The 22805-nt window shown below is 36.7% G+C and overlaps 1 protein-coding gene across 4 annotated transcripts in view; it reads right to left on the bottom strand.

Annotated features, from left to right (window-relative positions):
• The window catches only part of zmym4.S (zinc finger MYM-type containing 4 S homeolog), a 52827-nt gene that overhangs the window by 12495 nt on the left and 17527 nt on the right, over positions 1–22805 (bottom strand). For 3 of the 4 annotated variants that reach the window (XM_018249506.2, XM_018249509.2, XM_018249508.2), the window contains exons 4-20: positions 21461–21628; positions 20621–20699; positions 18693–18954; positions 16177–16351; positions 14464–14676; positions 11349–11499; positions 11136–11251; positions 10426–10734; positions 9938–10088; positions 9115–9287; positions 8595–8748; positions 6872–7018; positions 3869–3906; positions 3454–3598; positions 1990–2105; positions 1423–1594; positions 10–186 (exon numbers count right to left, since the gene is read on the bottom strand). In XM_018249506.2, coding sequence (XP_018104995.1) covers positions 10–186; positions 1423–1594; positions 1990–2105; positions 3454–3598; positions 3869–3906; positions 6872–7018; positions 8595–8748; positions 9115–9287; positions 9938–10088; positions 10426–10734; positions 11136–11251; positions 11349–11499; positions 14464–14676; positions 16177–16351; positions 18693–18954; positions 20621–20699; positions 21461–21628 — 2746 coding nt within the window. The remainder of the gene's footprint in view (positions 1–9; positions 187–1422; positions 1595–1989; positions 2106–3453; positions 3599–3868; positions 3907–6871; positions 7019–8594; positions 8749–9114; positions 9288–9937; positions 10089–10425; positions 10735–11135; positions 11252–11348; positions 11500–14463; positions 14677–16176; positions 16352–18692; positions 18955–20620; positions 20700–21460; positions 21629–22805) is intronic. The other variant, XM_018249507.2, reaches the window with a different exon arrangement.

The following is a 22805-nucleotide window of genomic DNA, read 5'->3' as shown; positions in this document are numbered from 1 at the left end:
AGGGCTCACCAGTTGGAAAATCAGCTTCCACGTCCTGCTCTGTCCCAATTCTGGAGGGCTGTTCAGCATCTTGCTCTTGTACATTATTGTTGGACTTTAGGGTGTAGTGGTTTAGTTCTTCTTCCCAGCTATGAGGAGTAGATACAGCTTCTGATTCCAGGTCTCCACTATAAGTGCTACCCTGGTCTGTAAATTGAAAAAGAACAATCGCTATAAATAAACTATGAACAAAGACTAAATTACTTTCAGCTAGCCATTACCATATTTGTTCCTATTGTTTCCAGCATCACTTAATTCTAGCAAGCCAAAAGATAATTTAAGTACTTACTGCTAAAATCTATGACCCAATTCATTTCTCCCTTTTTCTTTCTTATTTTTCCTCTTGCATCAGTCTCCTTCCCTCCTGCTTTCTTTGTCCATTTCCCTTGTTACCCCCATTTCTACCCAATCCCTTCCTACCTTAAACTTGATTATTTTATTTCTCACTGTTGCTTCCTTCCCATCCATAATACTAAGGAGCAGATTATCTAAATGTGAGATTAGAGTTTGGCACAAAAAAAAAAACTCACCCATGTTCTATTCATATATATATATATATATCTCTATATCTCTATATCTCTATATCTCTATATCTCTATATATATATAGATAGATATATAGATATATATATATATATATAGATATATATATATATATATATCTATATCTAAAGAATCTGTACCTTGAACATCGTTTCTTCCCATTGATATATTTACTGATTTATCCCACCATTGATGGAGGGGGGCTGATGTGAAGTATAGGACAGTGAGCCTGCCGTATTCTAGAGTTAAGGGAATGTAATGTAGTATAATTGAAGAGACTCCGCTAGGATTATGACCTGTAGGTTGATTTTAATTAATATGTGAGAATTTGAGAATTTACACAATAAAGTGTAAAAAAAAATTTTGGAGTAAAGCAAATGTTGGATAGTGAGCACAGCGTAATTGGATTTTTGGTTACAGCGCATCTGATGGATGGAGTTAATAGCACTTTTTACAAATGTCTTATTATCATTGATTAACTTTATTACTGTTTTATATTCAAAACAGCACACATTCACTTTATGTCTTAATAAGCACTAGCAAATTTATAGCATGTCACTTTAATAATGTCATTAATGATAATCACACATGTTGATGATGTCACTGTTCACGGATTGGTTCACTTAGAGCAAGGGTGCCCAAACTTTTTGCAACGAGGGCCAGATTTGGTGAGGTGAAAATGTGTGGGGACCGACCATTCACTGAGTGCGCCATCCTACTCTATGTTGGTTAATTATATGCTGGTCTGCTGGTGTGGCCTGACTGGAAAGAGAGCACTACACGCAGGTGGAAGTGTTGGACTAGACCTTTGCATTATTTGATTTGTTTGGATAACTCTCACCTCCATGAGACAGTGTTTTTTCCTTCTCCTCATCTTCTGCAATCATTTCAGCCATTTGCAAAAGATCTGCTTCAAATGGGTCAGTAGGAACTTTTTCCTTTAGGTCCTCAATGGCATCTATAATTTTGTCGGCATTGTCCAGAGTTGTGGGAATAAGCATGGGGACAGGAATCTAGACAATAATACAGAGTGAAACTGTTAAATGTTATTAATATATGTGTGAAATAAAACACATTGTACTGAACGGCAGCCATGATGTTTAAGACTAGAAACATTGTAAAATACGGATTATACTGCACAGGGTGCAATTTTAATTGCAGTTTCAACCAGATCGAATGGTAAAAATCAGAAAAGGTATAACTACCCAAAACTATTCATGTACTCTTAATTACAATTCTCAATAAAGGTGATACACTTATTAGGCATCCATCAGCTGCTACAGCCTTAATCTCTCAGTAGGTCCTGTGCAGAATTGCACCCCCAGTACTGCAAACAGCTGTCAAGTTTCTGGGAAAGATCTCTTAATTATTATTGGAAAGTTTAAAATGAAACTTAGTAGAAACTTACAGGAAGTGGTACAGTTAATGGTACTGGTGCATATTGTGTGTACAGATGCATGGGCACAGGGATAAAGATTGGCACAGGTACAGGAAGGACCAGGATCTGTGGCTGCCCATCACCTTCTGTAAGGAAAATGTGGAAGAACATCATCAGAGAAAAGAGAACACCACATTCACAAAAATACATAGTTTTCTGTATAACTGTTCTTACCCCACAAGAAATTCAAAATGTGTAAAGTGTTGTAAATATATTTTTTTTCTAGTTTAGATTTATAGCTACACTGGGACCTGTAAATGTATTTGTATATTTTGGATCCAATTATCTGTATGCAATGTAGTACAGGTATGGGATCCGTTATCTGGAAACCGGTTATCCAGATCGATCCTGTCGCTGTCTCCCATAGGACTTCATTACAATCAAATAATCCACATTTTTAAAAATGTGTTCCATTTTCTCTGTAATAACAAAACAGTGGCTTGTACTTGATACCAACTAAGATATAATTAATCCTTATTGGGAGCACAACCAGCCTATTGGGTTTATTTAACGTTTACATGATTTTCTTTAGACTTAAGGTATAAAGATCCAAATTATGGAAAGATCTGTTATCCAGAAAGCTCCAGGTCCCGAGCATTCTGGATAACAGGTCCCATACCTGTAGCATGTAAATGCATTCGTAAATTTCATTAGTATGTTATATAAGGACCAACTGTTTAACTATAAATTGGGATTCATTTTATAATGTCATGGGTGTTTTTTACATGTAATTTGTTACAATTTCCAGTTTGCTGCTAAACATTGTTTTGTTTGTTGGTCACTGACCCAACTTTCAAGTTTGACTTCCAAATGACCCCATGATTGTTGTGGTAATTCAGACAATTGTCATAGACAATTTTAAAATACCCCTTTAAAAGAGGTTGTTCATCTTCCAAACATTTCTTTTCAGTTGTTGTTCTGGATTACACCAGAAAAGTATTCATTACTGGTGTACTACCTGAAAACAAATGATATGGAAAAAGTGTTTGGAAGGAAAACAACCGCTTTAAGAAAAAGAGAATACTACAGAGGTAACAGCATGATACCAGATTGTCTGTTTAACTTCAGCAAGATGGAAGAAGCATAGGTTAAGACAGAGTTATAAGTTTATAGCAATCAAATATTGCTGCAAGGCCTCATTGCCTTTCTACTAGTGATCCACCGAATCCAGTATTAGGTTCGGGATTCGTCCAGAATTCGACCTTTTTCAGCAGGATTCGGCCGAATCCTTCTACCCGGCCGAAGTGAATCCGAACCCTAATTTGCATATGCAAATTAGGGATGGAGAGGGAAATCACATGACTGTCACAAAACAAGGAAGTCAAAAATGTTTTCCCCTTCCCACCCCTAATTTGCATATGCAAATTAGGATTCGGTGTTCGGCCGAATCCTTTGCAAATATAACAGATAAGTTTATGAAATATAAAAAAGTACCTGTCTGGCACTCCTTGTGCTGTGTGTGAGGTTTGCAAGATGTGGCCTTTGTCTGTGTAATTGGTTTGCACAGCAGAGCCTTGTTCTTGAGTAACCGTGGGGGAAGGGAGGATGGGAGCTTCAGGGCATCTGTTTGGGTACTTGCCTGCAAGAAGAAAAATGATTTAAATTTTAAAAAAAAGAACAATTTAATTTTATCTAGCATATATTTTGAGTTGTATTGTAGCTTCATGGATGTTACTCTTCAAACCACCAGAACAGAGATTAATAAGCCTTAATAATCAGATGTAAAAATGTGATTGTGGAGCATGTCACATTAAACAAATTGTTATTAATATATGGATAATGTAAAAACAGTTTGAATAGGAGTGAATACAACTATTTTACAGTTGAATATGGGGTAAACATAACTTACATCTCCAATAATCTTTGCAGTCACAGTCGGCACAGCACCTGGTAACAGAAAATCAAGAATAAAGTGAGAGGGAATTTTTATCATGTACACCTAAAAGAAAGTTATTCCATACTCATCACACTGTTCAGAACCTGACAACAGAGAATAGATGGAGCTTTCTACCTTCATTTTCCTTTTATTATTCCTTTTATAACTTATACGTGTATAAAAACTATATGTTTGTAGAAGGAAAATATATATATATGTAAATATATATTTTTCCCCCTTAATATGAAACAGATTCCATTTTTGTCCATTATTAAAGAGGTTGTTCACCTTTAAACAACTAGTTGTTTTCAGATAGATCACCAACGTTTTCCAATGACTTTCTATTTTCTGGCACAGTTTTTCTAATATTTAAGTTTAAAGCATCATTTTTCACCTTCTCAAGCAGCTCTGGAAGGGGGGTCAACGACCCTGTAAACTGTTCCAAATGGATACATTTAGTTGATATATTTGTTATCTTTGTCCCTGCTGAGCAGAATCTCTGGGTTTTATTACAAACAGCTGTTAGAATTGATACAATAGTTGCTAATATTCCAGAGATGCTGCTGAGAAATGTATCAACTAAATGTTGCAAAATTGTAACAGTTTAGAGTCTGCACCTGGATTACTGAGCTGTCAGACTCAAACACCAGAGATACGAATATTCAACTTTAAACTTAGATTTTGGAAAAACAGTAAAAAATAAATAATGGGAAGTAATTTAAAAAACAACTGAAAAAAAGTGTTTGGAAGATGAACAACCCCTTTAAAAGTCTTTTAAAAATTGATGACTAAAAACCCCAGTTCATCCTACTAAAATACACTGCTATAGACTACTCACAGCATATATATGTTAGGCGGCAGCTTAAACCACACTTACTGAAAGTACAAAAGATTACCTTGTAAGTTTAATATCCATTAAACAAAAAGTCATAAACAAAGCAAGCTTTGTTTACGACTATAGAGCAAAAGTCACTCTGTAATATACTTTCATTTGTTTTTAACAATTTTTTTTACACTGGTTTAAACAAAAGAACTGCCGCAATACTCTTGCTAAAGTCTCAGCCAGCTGTAGGTGGAAACCAAGTAGAGATGAGCAAGCATTAGGCTAGGGCTACATGAAATGGATTCTTCTCAAGCAGAGAACCCACTGCCCCTCTTATTTTCTACTTCTATTTAAGCGCAAAATGCAAAGCCTTGCACTCAAGCAGAGATAATGGATTCCGGGTGAAAGCAGAGCAGCAGGACAGAAGATTCTTGGCTGAGATCTGTGTCCTGTGGCCCTAGCCTTATAGTTAGAAGGATTACAGCAGCTCTATTGTTTTAACGCACTGGTAGTAAATGAGCTCTTTGGTTTTCTAAACACTCAAGAAAAATAATCGATGTATGTTGAAAAGCAGTTTGTTTTGCACTATTGTAGCAAAGTGCATATACATTGGGGGAAATGTAAGAAAATTTTCAAAGAGAACAAAGTTGAGAATATAATTTTGCATGTGGTATATATGTAATATTCTTCATTAAAGGAACAGTTCAGTGTGAAAATAAAAACTGTGTAAATAGATAGGCTGTGCAAAATAAAAAATGTTTCTAATATAGTTAGTTAGCCAAAAATGTAATGTATAAAGGCTGGAGTGAACAGATGTCTAATAAAACAGCCAGAATCCAACTTCCTGCTTTTCACCTCTATAACTCTGAGTTAGTCAGCGACTTGAAGGGGGGGCCACATGGTACATTTCTGTTCAGTGAGTTTGCAATTGATCCTCAGCATTCAGCTCAGATTCAGATATGACCCATGTGGCCCCCCCTCAAGTCTCTGATTGGTTACTGCCTGTAACCAGGGTAACCAGTCAGTGTAAACCAAGAGAGCTGAAAAGCAGGAAGTAGTGTCCTGACTGACTTGTTCTCACTCCAGCCTTTATACATTGCATTTTTGGCTAACTAACTATATTAGAAACATTTTTTATTTTGCACAGCCTATCTCTTCACCCAGTTTTTATTTTCACACTGAACAATTCCTTTAAGCTTTTATTGTATTGCGAATATTAATTGCTAATTGCGAAGCTTTAACACCTGCTTGAAGGTGGCATAAACTCTTGAAGCAAACGCAACAACCTTTACATTAAGAAGTTTTATTACATACACTGCAACATATCAAATTCTTAATTGCTATCCTACTGTCGTGTGAGGAGCAAAGTGTTCGCAAAGGCTAAATTGTTCACCTTTGTGAACAAATATGCAAATTAGGGTTCACGTTCTGTTCAATTTGTCCAAGTCACCTGTGAAGGGTTTGTTATTAGGCTGAATCCAAAAATGATGGATTTAGCGCATTCTTAGTTTAATAACAGATGCTGTGTTAAACAATTTTTTCCAGTTCTCCTATGCATAAAGAAACTACATTGTTTTGAGGGACTTAAAGGAAAAGTAAAACCAAAAAAATTAAAGAAAATGTCATGTACTGTTGCCCTTAACTGGTAAAACTGATCAGTTTGCTTCAGAAACACTAGTATACATTCTAGCAGGCGGGAAGGATTTTCAGGGAGATTAGACGCCCGAAGAAAAGGAGATTTGTCGCTGAGCGACTAATTTCCCCGGAATCTTAGCGTGTGTAACCACCCTAAAACAATTTCATTATTTGATGTTACGGTTACTTTAATACTATGGTAATAATGTGCAAATCAATCAGAATACAGATGAGACAGCGCACACTCTTACAGAATCCTAGACAGATAACGTCCGGTGCACAATGTCAGGAGTACGGCTTCTCCCCTCAATCAGTGAAAATAGAAACACATTGGCACACGAGGCGATTTTTGAAAATCGCCTCGTGTGCCAATGTGTTTCTATTTTCAATAATGTGCAAATATCATTGCAGTGAGAAAGCTGCTATAGTCACAATTGCAAGTGCTGTTACCATTTAATAACCTTTGGTATTACATTTCAGTATTCCAGGAATCTATATAAATTCTCAAAGTTACGTACCTTGTAGGACATTGGTTGAGTTAGCGGAGGGCTGTGCTGCTGGTGCACTTGCTAGTGACACCACATTGGCGATGACTGGGGTCGATTCCTTGCCTCCCAATGAGCCTGACGAGGCAGGGACCCCATGCACCATGGGGACACTGGCTGCTAGTGCAAGTCAGATTTGATTAAGAAAATATACCTTATAATCAGTCAAGTATATTAATAATCACATTTTTTACAATCAATTGACTATAAATGTGGTCTATGAATATTCCCATGTCCTAGGTTGAAAGTAGAAATGAGGTAACAGAAAGCATTGGGAGTTGTTATACTTAAAAAACTTTCTTAAAAGAAAAGTCAGCGGGGAAAAAAAAGAAAAAAAAACCAGAGAAGCTCTGAAACCAAAATGAGAACACAGAGCAATGCAACCTTCAAAAGAAACAAATGCTTAAGTACGTATTGTTGATCATGTGATGACTTCAATTCACTACTCACTACTTGTGACACTGACAACCACCTGCAATACGTGTTAAAAATAAGCAATCTGATTTTTTTTGTCACACATGAGCCAATGTACTCTGAACCACAGCTTGTTGTTTAAGCCCTGACTGCAACGGTAAATGTCAGAATGTCCATGGACACATTTTGATCCAAATTGCACACTTGAATGTTTTGGGGTCAAAATCCAGTAATATGTGAACTAGTGATGTGCAGGTCGACAAGAAGTAGACCCTAACCCGCCCGCTCCTACCCAGCACTTCTATTTATAGACCCAGGCCCACCACACCCAAGTCGGACAGTAGCAGGGCGAGGCAGGAGCAAGACTATAAATAGACCCTGGCAGAAGGAGCCAGCACAGGAAGGTCGCCCATGACCCCCAAAAAGTGCGTAGAAGTCGTCCCCAAACCTGTCTGAGCCCCAGGTCCTGCAGGTTATGGGCTAGCCCTAACATCACTAATGTGCACAGAGAGGCAGATGCTATTTCTGTCAGGGCTAAACCACATGACAGTTTGCAGTCCCATTATGGCAATATTTAAAAAAAGGACACAGGTATTACTACAGTATTGGCATAAAGTTTCATCACATTCAACATAGTTTTAAAAAAAAAACAATGAAATATCACAGCACCGTGGAAACAATCCATAATGCTAAAGTGATCAAATATTTCCAACAGACTTCTACAAGGTCTGGAGGAATTGTGTAAGGATGTGCTGATCTTTAAAATGTATTTATCTAAAGCCCTGAACCTTTTGAATCAGCCGTTACAATTTAGACCAGACATTTAAAATGAATGTTATATATTTCCTCGGCTATATATTACTACAGTCTTTTGTAATCCTTTTTTCTACCTTTTCTGTTTCTTCACTATAATACCAATAAAATGTCTAGTATATAAAAGAAATGCAGATTCGAATTTTAAATCTGTTAAACCTGGTAAAGCAGCCAGAGCATTCAGAGTTGGAAGAATGTTTAAGCAGTACTTACTTGTGTCAATGTGGTAGAAAGCTTTCACTGTAGTTCCAGATAGAGGCAATTCCTACCTGGAATGTCTGAGCAATAATGTTGGTCCAACAATGTTTGCAACAATGAGGAAAGAAGACATTCTATTCTACTGAAGGGCATTGGTGCTATATGAAGGGGGCGACTACTTATATACCCTCCTGCCCTAAATGATTAACTACAAAAGGTCAGCAGATGCAAACATAGAAGTAATAGATCTTAAGTGCACATAAGGATATACCTGTGTTGTTGGGTGGTGTGGGTTCTGTTGTGCTCTGCTGCTGGTTACAGAAAACTAATATGCAAATCAGGTTGCAAAAGTGCTTCACCTCTCCTCTCCACTTCAAATACTCGCTTAGCTTGCCTTGCCGTTTGCAGCCATCACATTTACCCATCTAAGAAAAGGCATATGAAAGATGTGAACATTGGAGAAAACAGTGAACTGAATATACCAGGGTATGATTAGCTCATAAACTGAAGGTGTTTTGATTGTGTGCATGAGTGGAATGGGAAAATCATCTCTTAAAACAATCCACCAAGTCAGGTGGTAAAGAATGCAGTTCTTAGAGGGCAAGTAACTACAACATGTGAAATGTAAAATTTAGATCTGTTCATCAACCACCTACAAATAAACTATTTCTTGGCAGCAAATGTTATATCTTATATGACCGACATTTTCATTTTATAGTTTGGTCGAGGGCCACGAATAGCATTTGACCCATTTATCTTACCGTGTAAGAACTAAAAGCTTGTACTCTTACCTGGTAAAACAATACTGTAAATTTGGACATGCATTCCTCCCCGCAGAACTCCTCCAGCTTGCCCCCAAAGTGATTCCGCACTAGCTTGGGTGAGGTCTGATAACAGTAGCTACACATTTTGCAATGGTTTCCCCACTTCTTTGCTAGGTCATGTTTATAAAGCAGCTTGCAACCTAACCAAATAGTCAAAATTAGTCACTCCACCCTACACACACACAAAATTCATTCTTATAGTATGCAGACAGAGATAACATGCAGTTATTTGTTCTTTTAAAATTCGTCTACACAAGTGTAACCTGACAGTTTGAAGGGAACAGAGACTAATGATGTATTTGATGTCAAAAACTGACTGCACTATGCACGTCTCTGCAATATGTCTCTGTATACAGAAGTCACAGACTGCAGAAATGGTAGATCATATTTAATCTATTATATTTAGAGGTTTTCTTATTTCCCAGAAAAGAAGCTCACATTACATTTTTATGATAGTGCCCCGAATTATAATTTGCCTATCGCAGCATGTACTATTGGCTGAGCCACTTACATTTTCACAGAAGCTTTGGGAAAGAAAGCAAATGGGAAAAGTAATACTTTTTAAGCCTTTCTTATTTCCATGAAGCAATTCCAAAAAGAAAATTATGGCTTAGTAGCCCACTGGCTAGCATGTATGCACTGTTACATGTTGTTTCAGCTTTACTAGTGTAAAGGTAAAGTACTTCTTTCTACATTATAACACAAAATACAAACTCCTTATCCTTTTCTTATTCATGCATTATCCTTTATGAACTAAAGGCAAAAGTAAATAGTAAGATTATGGTCATACCTTCACTGCAGAACATTTTCTCTATGCCTGCAAAGCGAACAGCTTCCTTTATTATCTTGTCTATCTTGCAGTATTCACACATGGCAAGGACCATGTTTATTTTCTTATACTCATCACAGCAGGTTTTACCACAAAACTGGTACATTTTACCCTGAAAGAGCACAAGAAGTACAAGTTGCCCACTGTATCAGCTGATGTAAATAAGCCCCATTGTCTGCACAGCTTTATCAAGAAAATGTGCAAACTTTAAATGTAGAGAAATGTCTGAGTCTATGAAAAAACAAAGCACAACAGAAGAAACTGCAACGAGAGGAAGAGTGGAGTGATGGCATGGAGAAGAGAATCAAGAAAGCCATGACAATGCAAAATAATGCACCTAAAACCATATTTTCTGTTTAACAAACTGGTCATGTTTGCTAGTGCTGTTTGAGTAACGAACATGCACATTAAATAATAAAAAACGGATTCATTTCATCATATTAACCTACCTTATAGTCTAGTAGTTCTGGCTTGGTGGCAAAAAGACGGCTGCAGTGTTGGCACCTTAATTTTACTGCCATCCGGGGAAAGGATCCCTGCTGCTGGGTGTTTGATTGTGACTGTGCTGCTAACCTTTGCAAACCCACAGCTGCTGAATTACTGACTGTCGAAGTAGAAGAGGTGGAAGTGGCTGAGACTAAAGAAGGGGTACTGTTTCCAGCTTGTGTTGCTGCCCCTGCAGCTACACTCATTATCACCTGGCCTTGAGACAATGGGACCACTGAGGGGTTCATACCAGTTGGCTTATTAAACAGGTTCTATAAGAGAGGAAAGAGACAATATATCATTTATCAAAGTATGAAGGAAGGTTCTCTACTAATTATACCAAGAATGAATTATTTGATATTCTGCAATTTCTACATATACTGTGTTTTTCTAAAATGCTGAAATCCTGCAAAGTAAATATAAGAAACTGGTTTATATTGGGTTGACTAATTTGTTTATTCACTGGCTGCTGTTCTTTATTAGGGACACCAGTTCATAATGGTATTTAATAGCCAGAAACAGTTCCAGTTTGGCCAGTGAACTCGCACATTTACGGATTATTTGGAAGTGATATAACAGCCACTGCTGGGAACCCAAAATATTGTAAAAAGATCATCGGATTATATAAACCAAGTTTAAACTGTTGCTTTCAAGTTTTACTTTGCTTTCTTACCTGGAATGACACAACGCAGTTATAGCTGCAGAAGTTCCGTATGCTGCCATCAGACATTGCCAAGTGGTATTGGGGTATGGCCAGAGTTTTGCAACTGTTACACTGAACCTGTACACCTTTGAAATACACACAAGTTAATCATGTTATCAGATCACTCATCAGTGTCTCCATATAATGCCTGCGTCCTTACAAGCAACAATAAACCGTGCATACCTGAAGCGGTGACTGCTTGAACCCTGTAAGCGGATAAGCAGTTTACTGAGCAATACAGTTCTGTGCGGCCCAGGCTGTTTGTATTCTCAATCATCTCTGCTGAAGAGCGCAACGTCTTGCAAAGAGCACAGGGTGTGATCTTGGCTGATTTCTGCAGTACATGAGATAATGGGATACTCGGTTACATAGTTAAATCAGGTTGGAAAAAACAAAAACAAATTTCATTAAGTTCAACCCCTCCAAAAGAAAACCCAATATCCATACACACACCTTTACATAAATTATATTTACCCATACCTATACTAACTATAGAGCTTAGTATCACAATAGCATTGGATATTATGTCTGTCCAAAAAATCATCCAAGCCATTCTTAAAGGCATTAACTGAATCAGCCATCACAACATCACCCGGCAGTGCATTCCACAACGTCACTGTCCTGACTGTGAAGAACCCCCTACGTTGCTTCAAATTAAAGTTTTTTTCTTCTAGTTTAAAGGGGTGGCCTCTCGTACGGTGACCCTCTTTATGAGGAAAAAGGTCCCCTGCTATTTGTCTATAATGTCCTCTAATGTACTTGTAAAGTGTAATCATGTCCCCTCGCAAGCACCTTTTTTCCAGAAAAAACAACCCCAACCTTGACAGTCTACCCTCATAATTTAAGTCTTCCATCCCTCTAACCAATTTAGTTGCACTTCTCTGCACTCTCTCCAGCTCATTTATATCCCTCTTAAGGACTGGAGTCCAAAACTGCACTGCATACTCCAGATGAGGCCTCACCAGGGACCTATAAAGAGGCATAATTATGTTTTCATCCCTTGAGTTAATGCCCTTTTTTATGCAAGACAGAACTTTATTTGCTTTAGTAGCCACAGAATGACACTGCCCAGAATTAGACAACTTGTTTTCTACACAAACAGTTTCCCAACTTAGACAAATCACTCTGCAAAGTGTCAGCATCCTGCATGGAACCTTTAGTTCTGCACAATTTAGTATCATCTGCAAAAATAGAAACAGCACATTCAATGCCCACCTCCAGGTCATTAATAAACAAGTTGAAAAGCAAAGGACCATGTACAGAGCCCTGTGGTACTCCACTAACAACACTGGTCCAATTAGAAAATGTTCCATTTACCACCACTCTTTGTAGTCTTTTAGCCAGTTCTCTATCCAGGTACAAATACTATGTTCCAGGCCAACATGCCTTAATTTAACCAGTAAACTTCTGTGTGGCACTGTATCAAATGCTTTAGCAAAGTCTAAGTAAATCACATCCACTGCCATCCCAGAATCAAGGTTCCTACTTACCTTCTCATAAAAAAAGAAATGAAGTTAGTCTGACAAGATCAATTACGTATAAAACCATGCTGGCACAAACTCATAGTATTGTTATTTGCTATGAAGTCCAGTATCTTATCCTTTATTAACCCATCAAAAAGCTTTCCTAACACTCTGAAAAAACTATTGACTCCTAGGTGTACATTTCCATTAAAGGGAAAGATGGTCAAACTGCACATTCTATTTTGGTTTCTAGTTTGTCACAGAAAAAGAAAATGCAAACATCCAGCATACATAACCGCTAGTCATTTTTTCAAGTTAATTTTCCTTTAAAAGGGATTGTGTCATGATTTTTATGATGTCGTTTTTATTTCTAAATGACATGGTTTACACTGCAAATAATTCACTCTACAAAATAAAATGTAATTCCTGAACCAACAAGTGTATTTTTTTTTAGTTGTAATATTAGTGTGTGGCTTTTTGCCTGGTCATGTGATTTCAGAGAGCCAACACTTTAGGATGGAACTGCTTTCTGGCAGGTTGTTGTTTCTCCTACTCAATGTAACTGAATGTGTCACAGTGGGACCTGGATTTTACTATTGAGTGTTGTTCTTAGATCTACGAGGCAGCTGTTATCTTGTGTTAGGGAGCGGCTATCTGGTTACCTTCCATTGTTCTACTGTTAGGCTGCTGGGGGGGGTGATATCACTCCAACTTGCAGTACATCAGTAAAAAGAGTGGCAAGTCACATGACTGGGGCAGCTGGGAAACTAACAATATGTCTAGCCCCATGTCAGATTTCAAAGTTAAATACTAAAAAAATCTGCTCTTTTGAGAAATGGATTTTACAGCAGATGACTGCACTATTAACTAATGCGTTTAAAAAAAAAAAATCCCACAACAGTATCCCTTTAAAATAAATTATCAATAAACCTTTATTTCACACTTGAGTCTCTCTTATTAAAATACTAATAAATCAACAAATGACATTACACAGAGCTACATGTTACACTGCTATAACTACTGGGAGTGCTGGCACACACTATCTGGAAGCTGCATGAAAGTAGGCCATCTGATCACACCAAAAAAATGAATGTGTCCTAAAGTAATATGTACTGTTGTGCTGCACTGGTAAACCTGTTGTGTGTGCTTCAGAAACACAAATATAGTTTATATAAATAAACTGCATTCAAAGCTTAAAAAGGAGAAATAGCACAGGATACACAGCAGATAACAGATAAACTCTGTACTATACAATGGGATTCTTCTGCTTCCTCTATAGCTAATTAGAAAAACTCCTTTCATTAAAACAAAGGAAAAAAATGTATATTTTTTGTTACTGGTGTAAGATTTAAATGTCTATATTGTCTTTCCCCTGCCCCCAAAGCCAATGTCACTGCTGAAATTCTCAATTTCTGACTAGTAGTGAAGTAGACAGTAAGGTAAAGCAAACATGGAACTGAATCATTGTTGAATATAACAAAAAAACACCCCAAAATGTATAATGTTTACATTATGCATATCATATTGTGGTAGAATGTGGATTTTGCATGTCCCAGGGGCCAGTGTCAAAATGGCATAAATGCCGTAAAACCAAGGGGAAAAACTCCATTTGTCTGCATGAGACCGCAAAAAAAAACAAAAACCTGTCCATTTTGAAAAAAAAGATAAAATAAACATTAAATACGGGTACATAAAAAATCAGGTTTCTACTTTATATAATATATATATATATATATATTTTGTCATACAAAGACATTCTGTGATTAAGCATATGCAAAGAGGCTGATAAGTAAACATTGCAATATGTTTAGAGAGTGAAAGTTGGGAATAATAACCTGTTTGAAGGCAGTGACACAGGAGGAACTACAGAATTTCTTGCACTGGCCATCAATATTCAGCAGATGACACTGTCCTGAGCCGCTATAGCAGTAACCCCCACAGTTTTCACAGCAGTTCATGGTCAAATTATTGGCAGAGCGGAATTTGGAAAAACATGCATCGCTGCAGAGCTTGTGGACCACATTCTGATAATTCACTTCATGCCGGATCTAAGGTTATGGAAAGAAAAAGAAATAAATTGCTTAGCAGAAAAACTATGAGAATGATGCTGAAAAAGTGGGAAAATGTGTAACAGATACAAGTGTACAAATACAAGCAGTATAGGCATTCCATTAAAAACATAAGGCTCCTTCAAACAGTAAAAACACATTTAAATTTATCAGGATACAGGAAAGTACATTTTAATGATTTCCTTTTAAAGGCTTCACTGTCCAAAACATTATAGCCTGTTTACCACATATGATTAATAGATATATATATTTCTTTTAAATAAATACTATGCTTGATTACCTTTCAAGATCACTGTATTCTATCACTGTACATCTACAGTACTTGAAGTGGTTGATTCAGTAATATACTTAAGAGTAGAAATGCCCCATGCCCACAGATCAGATGGTCTAAAGCAGGGGTCCCCAACCTTTTTTACTTGTGAGCCACATTCAAATGTAAAAAGAGTTGGGGAGCAACGCAAGCATGAAAAAAGTCCCTTGGGGTGTCAAATAAAGTCTATAATTGGCTATTTGGTAGCCCCTTTGTGGACTGGCAGCCTACAAGAGGCTCAACTTGGCAGTATACTTAGTTTTTATGCAATTAAAACTTGCTTTCAAGCTTGGAATTCAAAAATAAGCACCTGATTTGAGGACCCTGAGAGCAACATCCAAGGGGTTGGAGAGCAACATGTCGCTCGCGAGCTACTGGTTGGGGATCACTGGTCTAAAGCTTATTAGGTGCATTAGAGGCCAGTAGATTACTCTTGGGAAAGGATGGCATAGCCACAGCTCTAGCAGGTTTCTAATGACAAGCACTTTTGAAGGATCATTACAATTTGCATGACTTTTTGCAACAAAACATACACAGCTTTAAGATAAAAGCCCAGCAAACATTGTACCATTTCTCAAGAAAATGTTGCTTTTGGAGGTCACATATTAATGAGTTATCTTTGTCACAGCAAACATGGCAGCTGCCTCTCATATGAAACACAATTAGCAGGTAAACAAAGCTCCATACACAAAATTACAGAAAATTAGAACGTTGCTTTCTTTTAAACAAGGTACATTTTCTCTTTCTCTGATGGGCATTGTGAACTCATCCCATTTTGCATAAGTTATGGCAAACTGGAATGATTTCCCAGCAGTGAAGAGTTTCCTCAACATAGTGTAAGTAAAGTTTATTTTACTCAACTAACATGATTGAAAAGAATTTGGAATTATTTCTTAGGGTGACAGGACCCCTTTAAAAGCATGATTTTCTATATAATGGAAAAATCCCAAGTCCCAAAGACTGATCATGTCTCTGAAGTATATCTATAGCCTAACTCTAGAATGATGACTATCATGCAAATGACGCTGCACCGAAATCATACTTTTAAATTACCATATAGTATAAGCATTTTTGAAAATGTGGCTGAGAGGTTACCTATAATATGGGAGAATAAGTCTGACATGACATAAAATGATTTACAGGAATATGCTAAAGCAGTGACCACTTACCACTGCATTTTTCAGACACACGCTGCACTTTGTGGAAATGCTGTTTGTGTGTATGGTAACTGTTGGTTTCTTCTTAATCTCATATGCGGACAAGCATGTCTGACTGCAGAAGTCCTTGCTGGAACTTGGATTGTCAAACTGAGCTGTGATGACATCCTTGGGATCAGCAATGGTTCTGGATAAAGGCAACATTATAATTTAATTGTATTATTTCAATTCTAATTCGGCCAATAAAAATACTGCACAGATGGGATCACTATTATAATCCAACAAGAAATCTATTTCTTTTGCTTTCAATGAAAAGATAACACTACACTGCTTACAGTTTTCTCTGCAAACTGCAATCTCTTCCAGTGAATTTTGGACTACAAAGACAAGTCAACTGCAGATAAACACTAGAAAGTGGATCAAAATGCTACAGGGTGGATTAGAAATTAGTTCAGATTTGCACTCCGCATTATAGAAAGATTAGATTATTAGGCGGCCCATGATTAACTCTTTACATTCAACAGATTGTCAAATCTATAGCGCTGCTACTCTCATTACAGTGCGACAGCACATTTCTATATTTCCAGCTTCCTGTTTATTCAACTGTGGATATTGCACTTCCAAAGCAATTGGGCAGGAATTGACAGACACTAAAATGATAGGAAGACATTTTTAGAGTAGCAAGATTTTTTTTAGTGGGGAGACATCTACACAATTGTTTATCCTAAAGAGTATTTACTATTAGAATACCTATGAGTATACAAATCTACGATCAGATCTCACTTTAACTGCAAATACTCAGCTAACAAAAAAAATCAGCATTTAACAAATTAGCATTTTCTTATGTTGGAAGACTAACCAACAGCAATGAGAAGATGCAAGAAAAGCACATTTCACCCACGCCTACTTGTATGATAATTATATGTATTCTCAAGTTCAGTGTAGCAATATTGCTATATAATAAAACTTTAAAAATTTGGCAAAACATTTAGTGAACAGAATAAAATCATGGTAAAAGCGGATTGCAATCAGTTATGTCATGTTGTTATAGTAGATAACTGAATAGCTATCTTCTTTTACAGCACCTTTATTTTTTATAAATTTATTTATGTAGAGTAGACACATTCATGCAGTTCTTTACAGATATTATCAATCATAGACAGACAACCCCCCCCCCTTGAATCTATGAAGGGGCTGTTTTAAGATGCCATAGACAGTTATTATTAATTGGGTTGGTGGGGGGCTGTTTGGGCCTCTATGTACTTGAAATGCCTCGGCCTATTTGAAATCCCAGTCCAGACCTCCAAACTATGGTCAATTTTTATCAGCAGCCAATTAACCTGCCCATCTGTTAATGAAGTGTGGGAGGAAATCGGAGTACCAGGAGAAAACTCATGCAGACCCAACATCTCCCTCCCTGTGTCTCACTCAGTTAAGCTGAAAATCACATACTCCATACACATACAAAAACCACCCTTTAATATGTAACCCTTAAACTGACCATATTTGCATTCTTGTTGGATGAACACCAACAGACCAATTTCTATAGCCTGTTTGAATATACTGAAATTATCTGTAGCATTTACTTAGTTAATATAATTACTAGTTAGATTACTATGCACTCACCAATGTTCTCTCTAATTATTTCTCAGCTATAAGTGCAAAAAATAAAAATATTTTGTGTGCACATTTTGAGCACCACCTCTCTCAGTTATTGTACTAGAATGATTCCAAGCAACTTTTCAATTTCATATTTTTTTCCCCCCAATTATCAGTCTTCCTATTGTGCCTGTTTCCAGACCATAGACAACTGTCTGGTTGTCAAGGGTCACCAGGTCCAGACTGAGAATGAAAATAGGCCCTGGCATTTCCGATACACAGAGGCCCAATCAGCTCTCACCAGCCCACTAAATACTGATTTCCTATGGCACCTTATAGCAGCCCTTCTGGCATTTACCAGAACCCACAGATTGCCAGTCCGGGCCTGAGGGTCACTAAACCTGGCAATCAACTAACAGATTGACTTTTTATTTATAGCTATTTATTATGTTATTGCTACGCTTGTCTTTTATTGCTTATTTTTCCTTTCAAGCTCTCTCTTATTCATCTTCCGTTTTAATTTCAAAACAATTCCCTGGTTGATTGGATAATTAAGCCCTAGCAATCAAATAACAGTCTGAATTTCAGGCCTGAGAGCTGCACACCAAAACATAAATATTTCAGAAACCGCAAAAAAACAGAAAATCACCAACTTCACTTTGTATTAGAATTCTGCAAATTAAGGCATAGCAAAAGTACGTGAACAACCCTTTTAACTCCATTGATGTCACCCCATACTTCAGTAGTGTGCACTCATCTCTCCACTACACAGCAACACTAATGACAACTTTGAATTCATTTCTAACAAGGGAGATAGATTTAAATATATTTGAAATTGGTCCTAATTTCAGCACACTGATTTTGTTATACTGTGAGCAAAAGAACAAAGTCTGTGTAAATATTGTGGATAGTAAGGGCAAAGGATTTACTTTCCACAGCTTGAGCAGATCCTCCTAGGAGCAGTCATAGGTCTTGCAGGGGGAATGGTGTAGCCAGTAAGGCACAGAGTAGAGCAGAAAAGCTGGGTGGAGCCTTTCCGCTGGTACGCTGTCTGTCCCTTCTGTAGGATCTTTTTGCAGCCAGAACAGGATACTCTGACAGAAGTTGATGGTACAGCTGGAGCTGCAGGGAGAGACTTGCTAGCTCCTGGGGAGGTTATAGGGGACTGCAAGCTTGAAGAAAGTTGAGGAGCTGAAGATAAAGAAAGTAGAGGCCAATTAGACATTATTCTAAGGCATTAACTCTTTTTAACACTGCGAATACAAATATAATAAGACTCACAATTGTTTAAGTTTAGATGTTTTCAGATAGTTCATCAGAAATAAAGACTTTACTCTATTTTCGATTTATGGACTTTTTCTAATATTATAGTATAGAGCTTAATTTCTCACCTTCCAATATTTTTTTTTAAGTTCAGTTGTTTTCAGATAGTTCAACAGAAATTAAGACTTTTTAATGATTATTCTCCGTTTTTGATTTATGGAAGTTTTTCTAATATTGAAGTATAAAGCTTCATTTTTCACCTTAGGTCTTCCTTTTAAAGCAGCTGGAGGGGTTTGGATTCTAAATGGATACATTTAGTTGATACATTTCTTATTGTTGGCCCTGCTGAGCAGAGCACCCACGTTTCAATAAAGGCGGCAGTAAGAATAGATACAATTGTTGCAAATATTCAACAAAAGTTGCTGAGAAATGTATCAACTAATGTAGCTAATTGTACCAGTTCAGATTCTGCACCTGGATTATGGTAAAAGAAAATATGGATTATGGTAAAAGAAAATATGGATTATGGTAAAAGAAAATATGGAAAGCAATTGTTTGAGGTGAAACAACTGAACTGGAAATAAGTGTTTGGAAGGTGAACAAGCCCTTAAAGGTCACTGAAAAGCATTATGAAAGTAACAATTTATCAAATGCAAAAGGGAATGAATTATTGTAACGTGACCATACTATAGATAGTATAGAATATATAGATAGAATAGTTTTTTGTATATTTAGTAAACCGGTTGCTAGGTCCAGCTGCAAATTCATTTCCAAGAGTGAAAAATTCTTCTTTCTGGATTTTAAAGGGATTCTATTATGGTTTACTTTTTATTTCTAAAGTATACTGTTTACATAGCAAATAATAAACTCTACCATTTAAAATGCAGGGGTTCTTAACCTATGTGATGGAACCCAAAAGTGTGTTCTCTACCATTTAAAATGCAGGGGTTCTTAACCTATGTGATGGAACCCAAAAGTGTGTTCCCATACATTTTGTGCGGTTCACATGTTCCCTTTGATAATATTAATTAAAATTAGGTTCATAAATGTTTTTATGCCATGTTTTGATTTACCAAATGGATTGGTTTCTCCTAAACAAAAGCTTAAGAAACTTTGGTCTTGGGGGAAAGTTTGGCTGGAGAGTACATTTTTTTTAAAAACTATGAAACTATTCCTTAGCCTGCATTTTGCATCAACTCTAAAAAGCCTATTGCTTTTATTTTAAAATATTGTTATAGATTTATTTGGCAGTGCTGGCGATAAATGAATATATGAATATAGTGGAGCCAAAATGGAACTCCAAATGAAAAATCGACACTATTTTGAATATAATTGCACAAAGAAACAAGAGAAGAACTGGAATCATGTGTTAAACTTTATACTTTGAGCTTCATTTAATTATCTACTTTACAAAGAATCAAACATTGGGTAGCTTCAATTTCTCAGTTTAGCTCAAAGAATAAGAAAAAAAAAAGATTGTTTTGTAAGGCAAAAATTATGCTTGACAGAAGCCATATTTTTGAACTCATGTTGAGCAAGGGGTATATCCCCTTTAATTATTATTCACAGAACTTTAACATTTTCTTGTACTCACCCAGAGGGCTGCCACTGACTGAAAACACTGCACTGATTTTCAATTCTCCTTCAGAAGATTTTGGCTGCTGGGTATATTCCTGAAATTGGGAATCGATGATTCAATATAGCAGTTTTAAACACATTAAATGTTATGAAAATATGCTATTGTTACATTATACAAAGATTAAATAGCATAAACATAACAGATAAAAAAAAACACAAAAGCACCATTTACCCAGCACATTACTTTGTGGTTTAGACTATAATACTAGTAATTAATATTTCCTAGGTTACATGAAAGGTTTCTTTATGATTCTTTCTATAAGCTTTTCATAACCATGTTCCAGTTGGGCCTGTTTCTAAAGTTCATGTTCATGGAATCACTGCACCCTAGGGTAGGATTTTCTTTTATAGGAGCCAACAGAATGGTGGCACAGGCAATAAATGATATATCTTTATGAAGTGGACAAACATACTGTTGAAATGTAAAGGGGTGATTTTTTCAACTATATAAATATGTAAAAGGGCTCTTCTGAAAACTGCAATTTCAACAAATTTGGGGGGGGGGGTGATAGCAGTATTACATGACTGGCCCCTGCAGTTCTCACCAGGCAAAGGAAAGATTGAAGGCTTACGTTATTAATGCAAGAAGCATCTTCTGACACCTCCCTCCTCTTTAATGCGCCTGTCACACTGAGTGATGGACTGAACAGAGATGTTTTAGGGCAAGGGGGTATTGAGTGGATCATCCACTTTCCTCAGAGAATGTTTTGTACACAGGCAGTGGAAAGCCGATTCACTGTCCTATGTTCTCAAAGCATATTCACATCAACCACTGAGAAACACAGCATTAGCTTACCTCAGAATTGTCTGGCTCATCTTTGATTTTGTCAACAAGAGGTGGAGGTGCTAAAGCTTTATCATAATCTTCATCCATTGGCTCCTCCTTTATTCTCACACCAGAGGAAAAAGAGTTACCCAGACTGTCGCCCACTGGGGACTTGCTACTGTATGAGTAACTAGATTCCTGAAAGGACAATTAGATAAAATGCTATGATAAGGAAAAACAGAACGTTTACAGAGATATGAAGTCAAAAGAAAATGATCAAAATTAGGAATTGCAAATATGCAACTACACAATATGGTGGGTTTTATATAAAAATGGAAATGGTTATTAAACATCAAAATAAGCCAATTTTGAGCCTGCAATCTAAAAGGGCAAATACACATGACTGCTTCTACATCTCCTGAGTTGTAGTACTACCCCATCAGTTGCACCATACATTTTACCTTTAAGTGACACGGAAAAAAAATACTTTTGAAAATATTACTGCACATTAAAAATGCCCTTTAGGTCATCTTGATCGTTTTTCACAGATAGGTCTGATTTTGTAAGTAATTGTTATGTGAAGTTTCTAAACCTGACTGTCCCTTGTCAGTTGCAGTTTCTATTGCGAACAGACTACTGCTGCACAAATATGGCATTCCACTTACAGAGGAACATGTGGGATCTGATGGGTAATGAGGCAAATTCTTTTGTGGCAAAATGATAAATATTTATAATTTATTCATTATAATAAATAGCCTGCGAAGACAATGTTTTAATCGATGTTAAAAAAAAATAATAATAATTTAATTTCTAGTGTCAGTATCTCTTTAAACTGGATGTCCATCTAAATAATTAGATTTTATTCTTCTTTTGCACAGTGAAGGAAATTTGATTCTTAGCGAGATTCTGATACATATGAAATATTTTCATTGGTTTTAATAGTTAACTGCAAATGAAAGCAGCTGTAATGCCCTTTTCCTAAATACCCTTCAGTTTGCCTGACTACCGATATTAGCTCATCTACAGTCAAGGGTCCAATTGTCAGAATACCTTGAAATTGTTATTATAGTTGTAATTAAAAGTTTCCCAGTCTGTGATCTACCGAACTTAAACTGCCTATACAAATAATGATCCATGGATATTTTCCTTTAGATTTCTTGCTTGATTCAAGCTGTGCACATACACAATACAGATTGTGCATGTCTTCCCTTGACAGTACAAGAGAACCAATGGCAGGGGAAAATATGGTGGCGCTCTACAGGAAAGTAACCCAAGACACTTTTACACATTTACATTGTTTTCTTAAAGGGGTGGTTTACCTTTAAGTTAACTTTTAGTATGTTATAGAATGGCTAAATCTAAGAAACTTTTTAAG

Source organism: Xenopus laevis, chromosome 2S (assembly GCF_017654675.1).
Source record: "Xenopus laevis strain J_2021 chromosome 2S, Xenopus_laevis_v10.1, whole genome shotgun sequence".
In the NCBI taxonomy this organism is placed as follows: domain Eukaryota; kingdom Metazoa; phylum Chordata; class Amphibia; order Anura; family Pipidae; genus Xenopus; species Xenopus laevis.
This window is presented reverse-complemented; position numbering and strand designations above follow the sequence as displayed.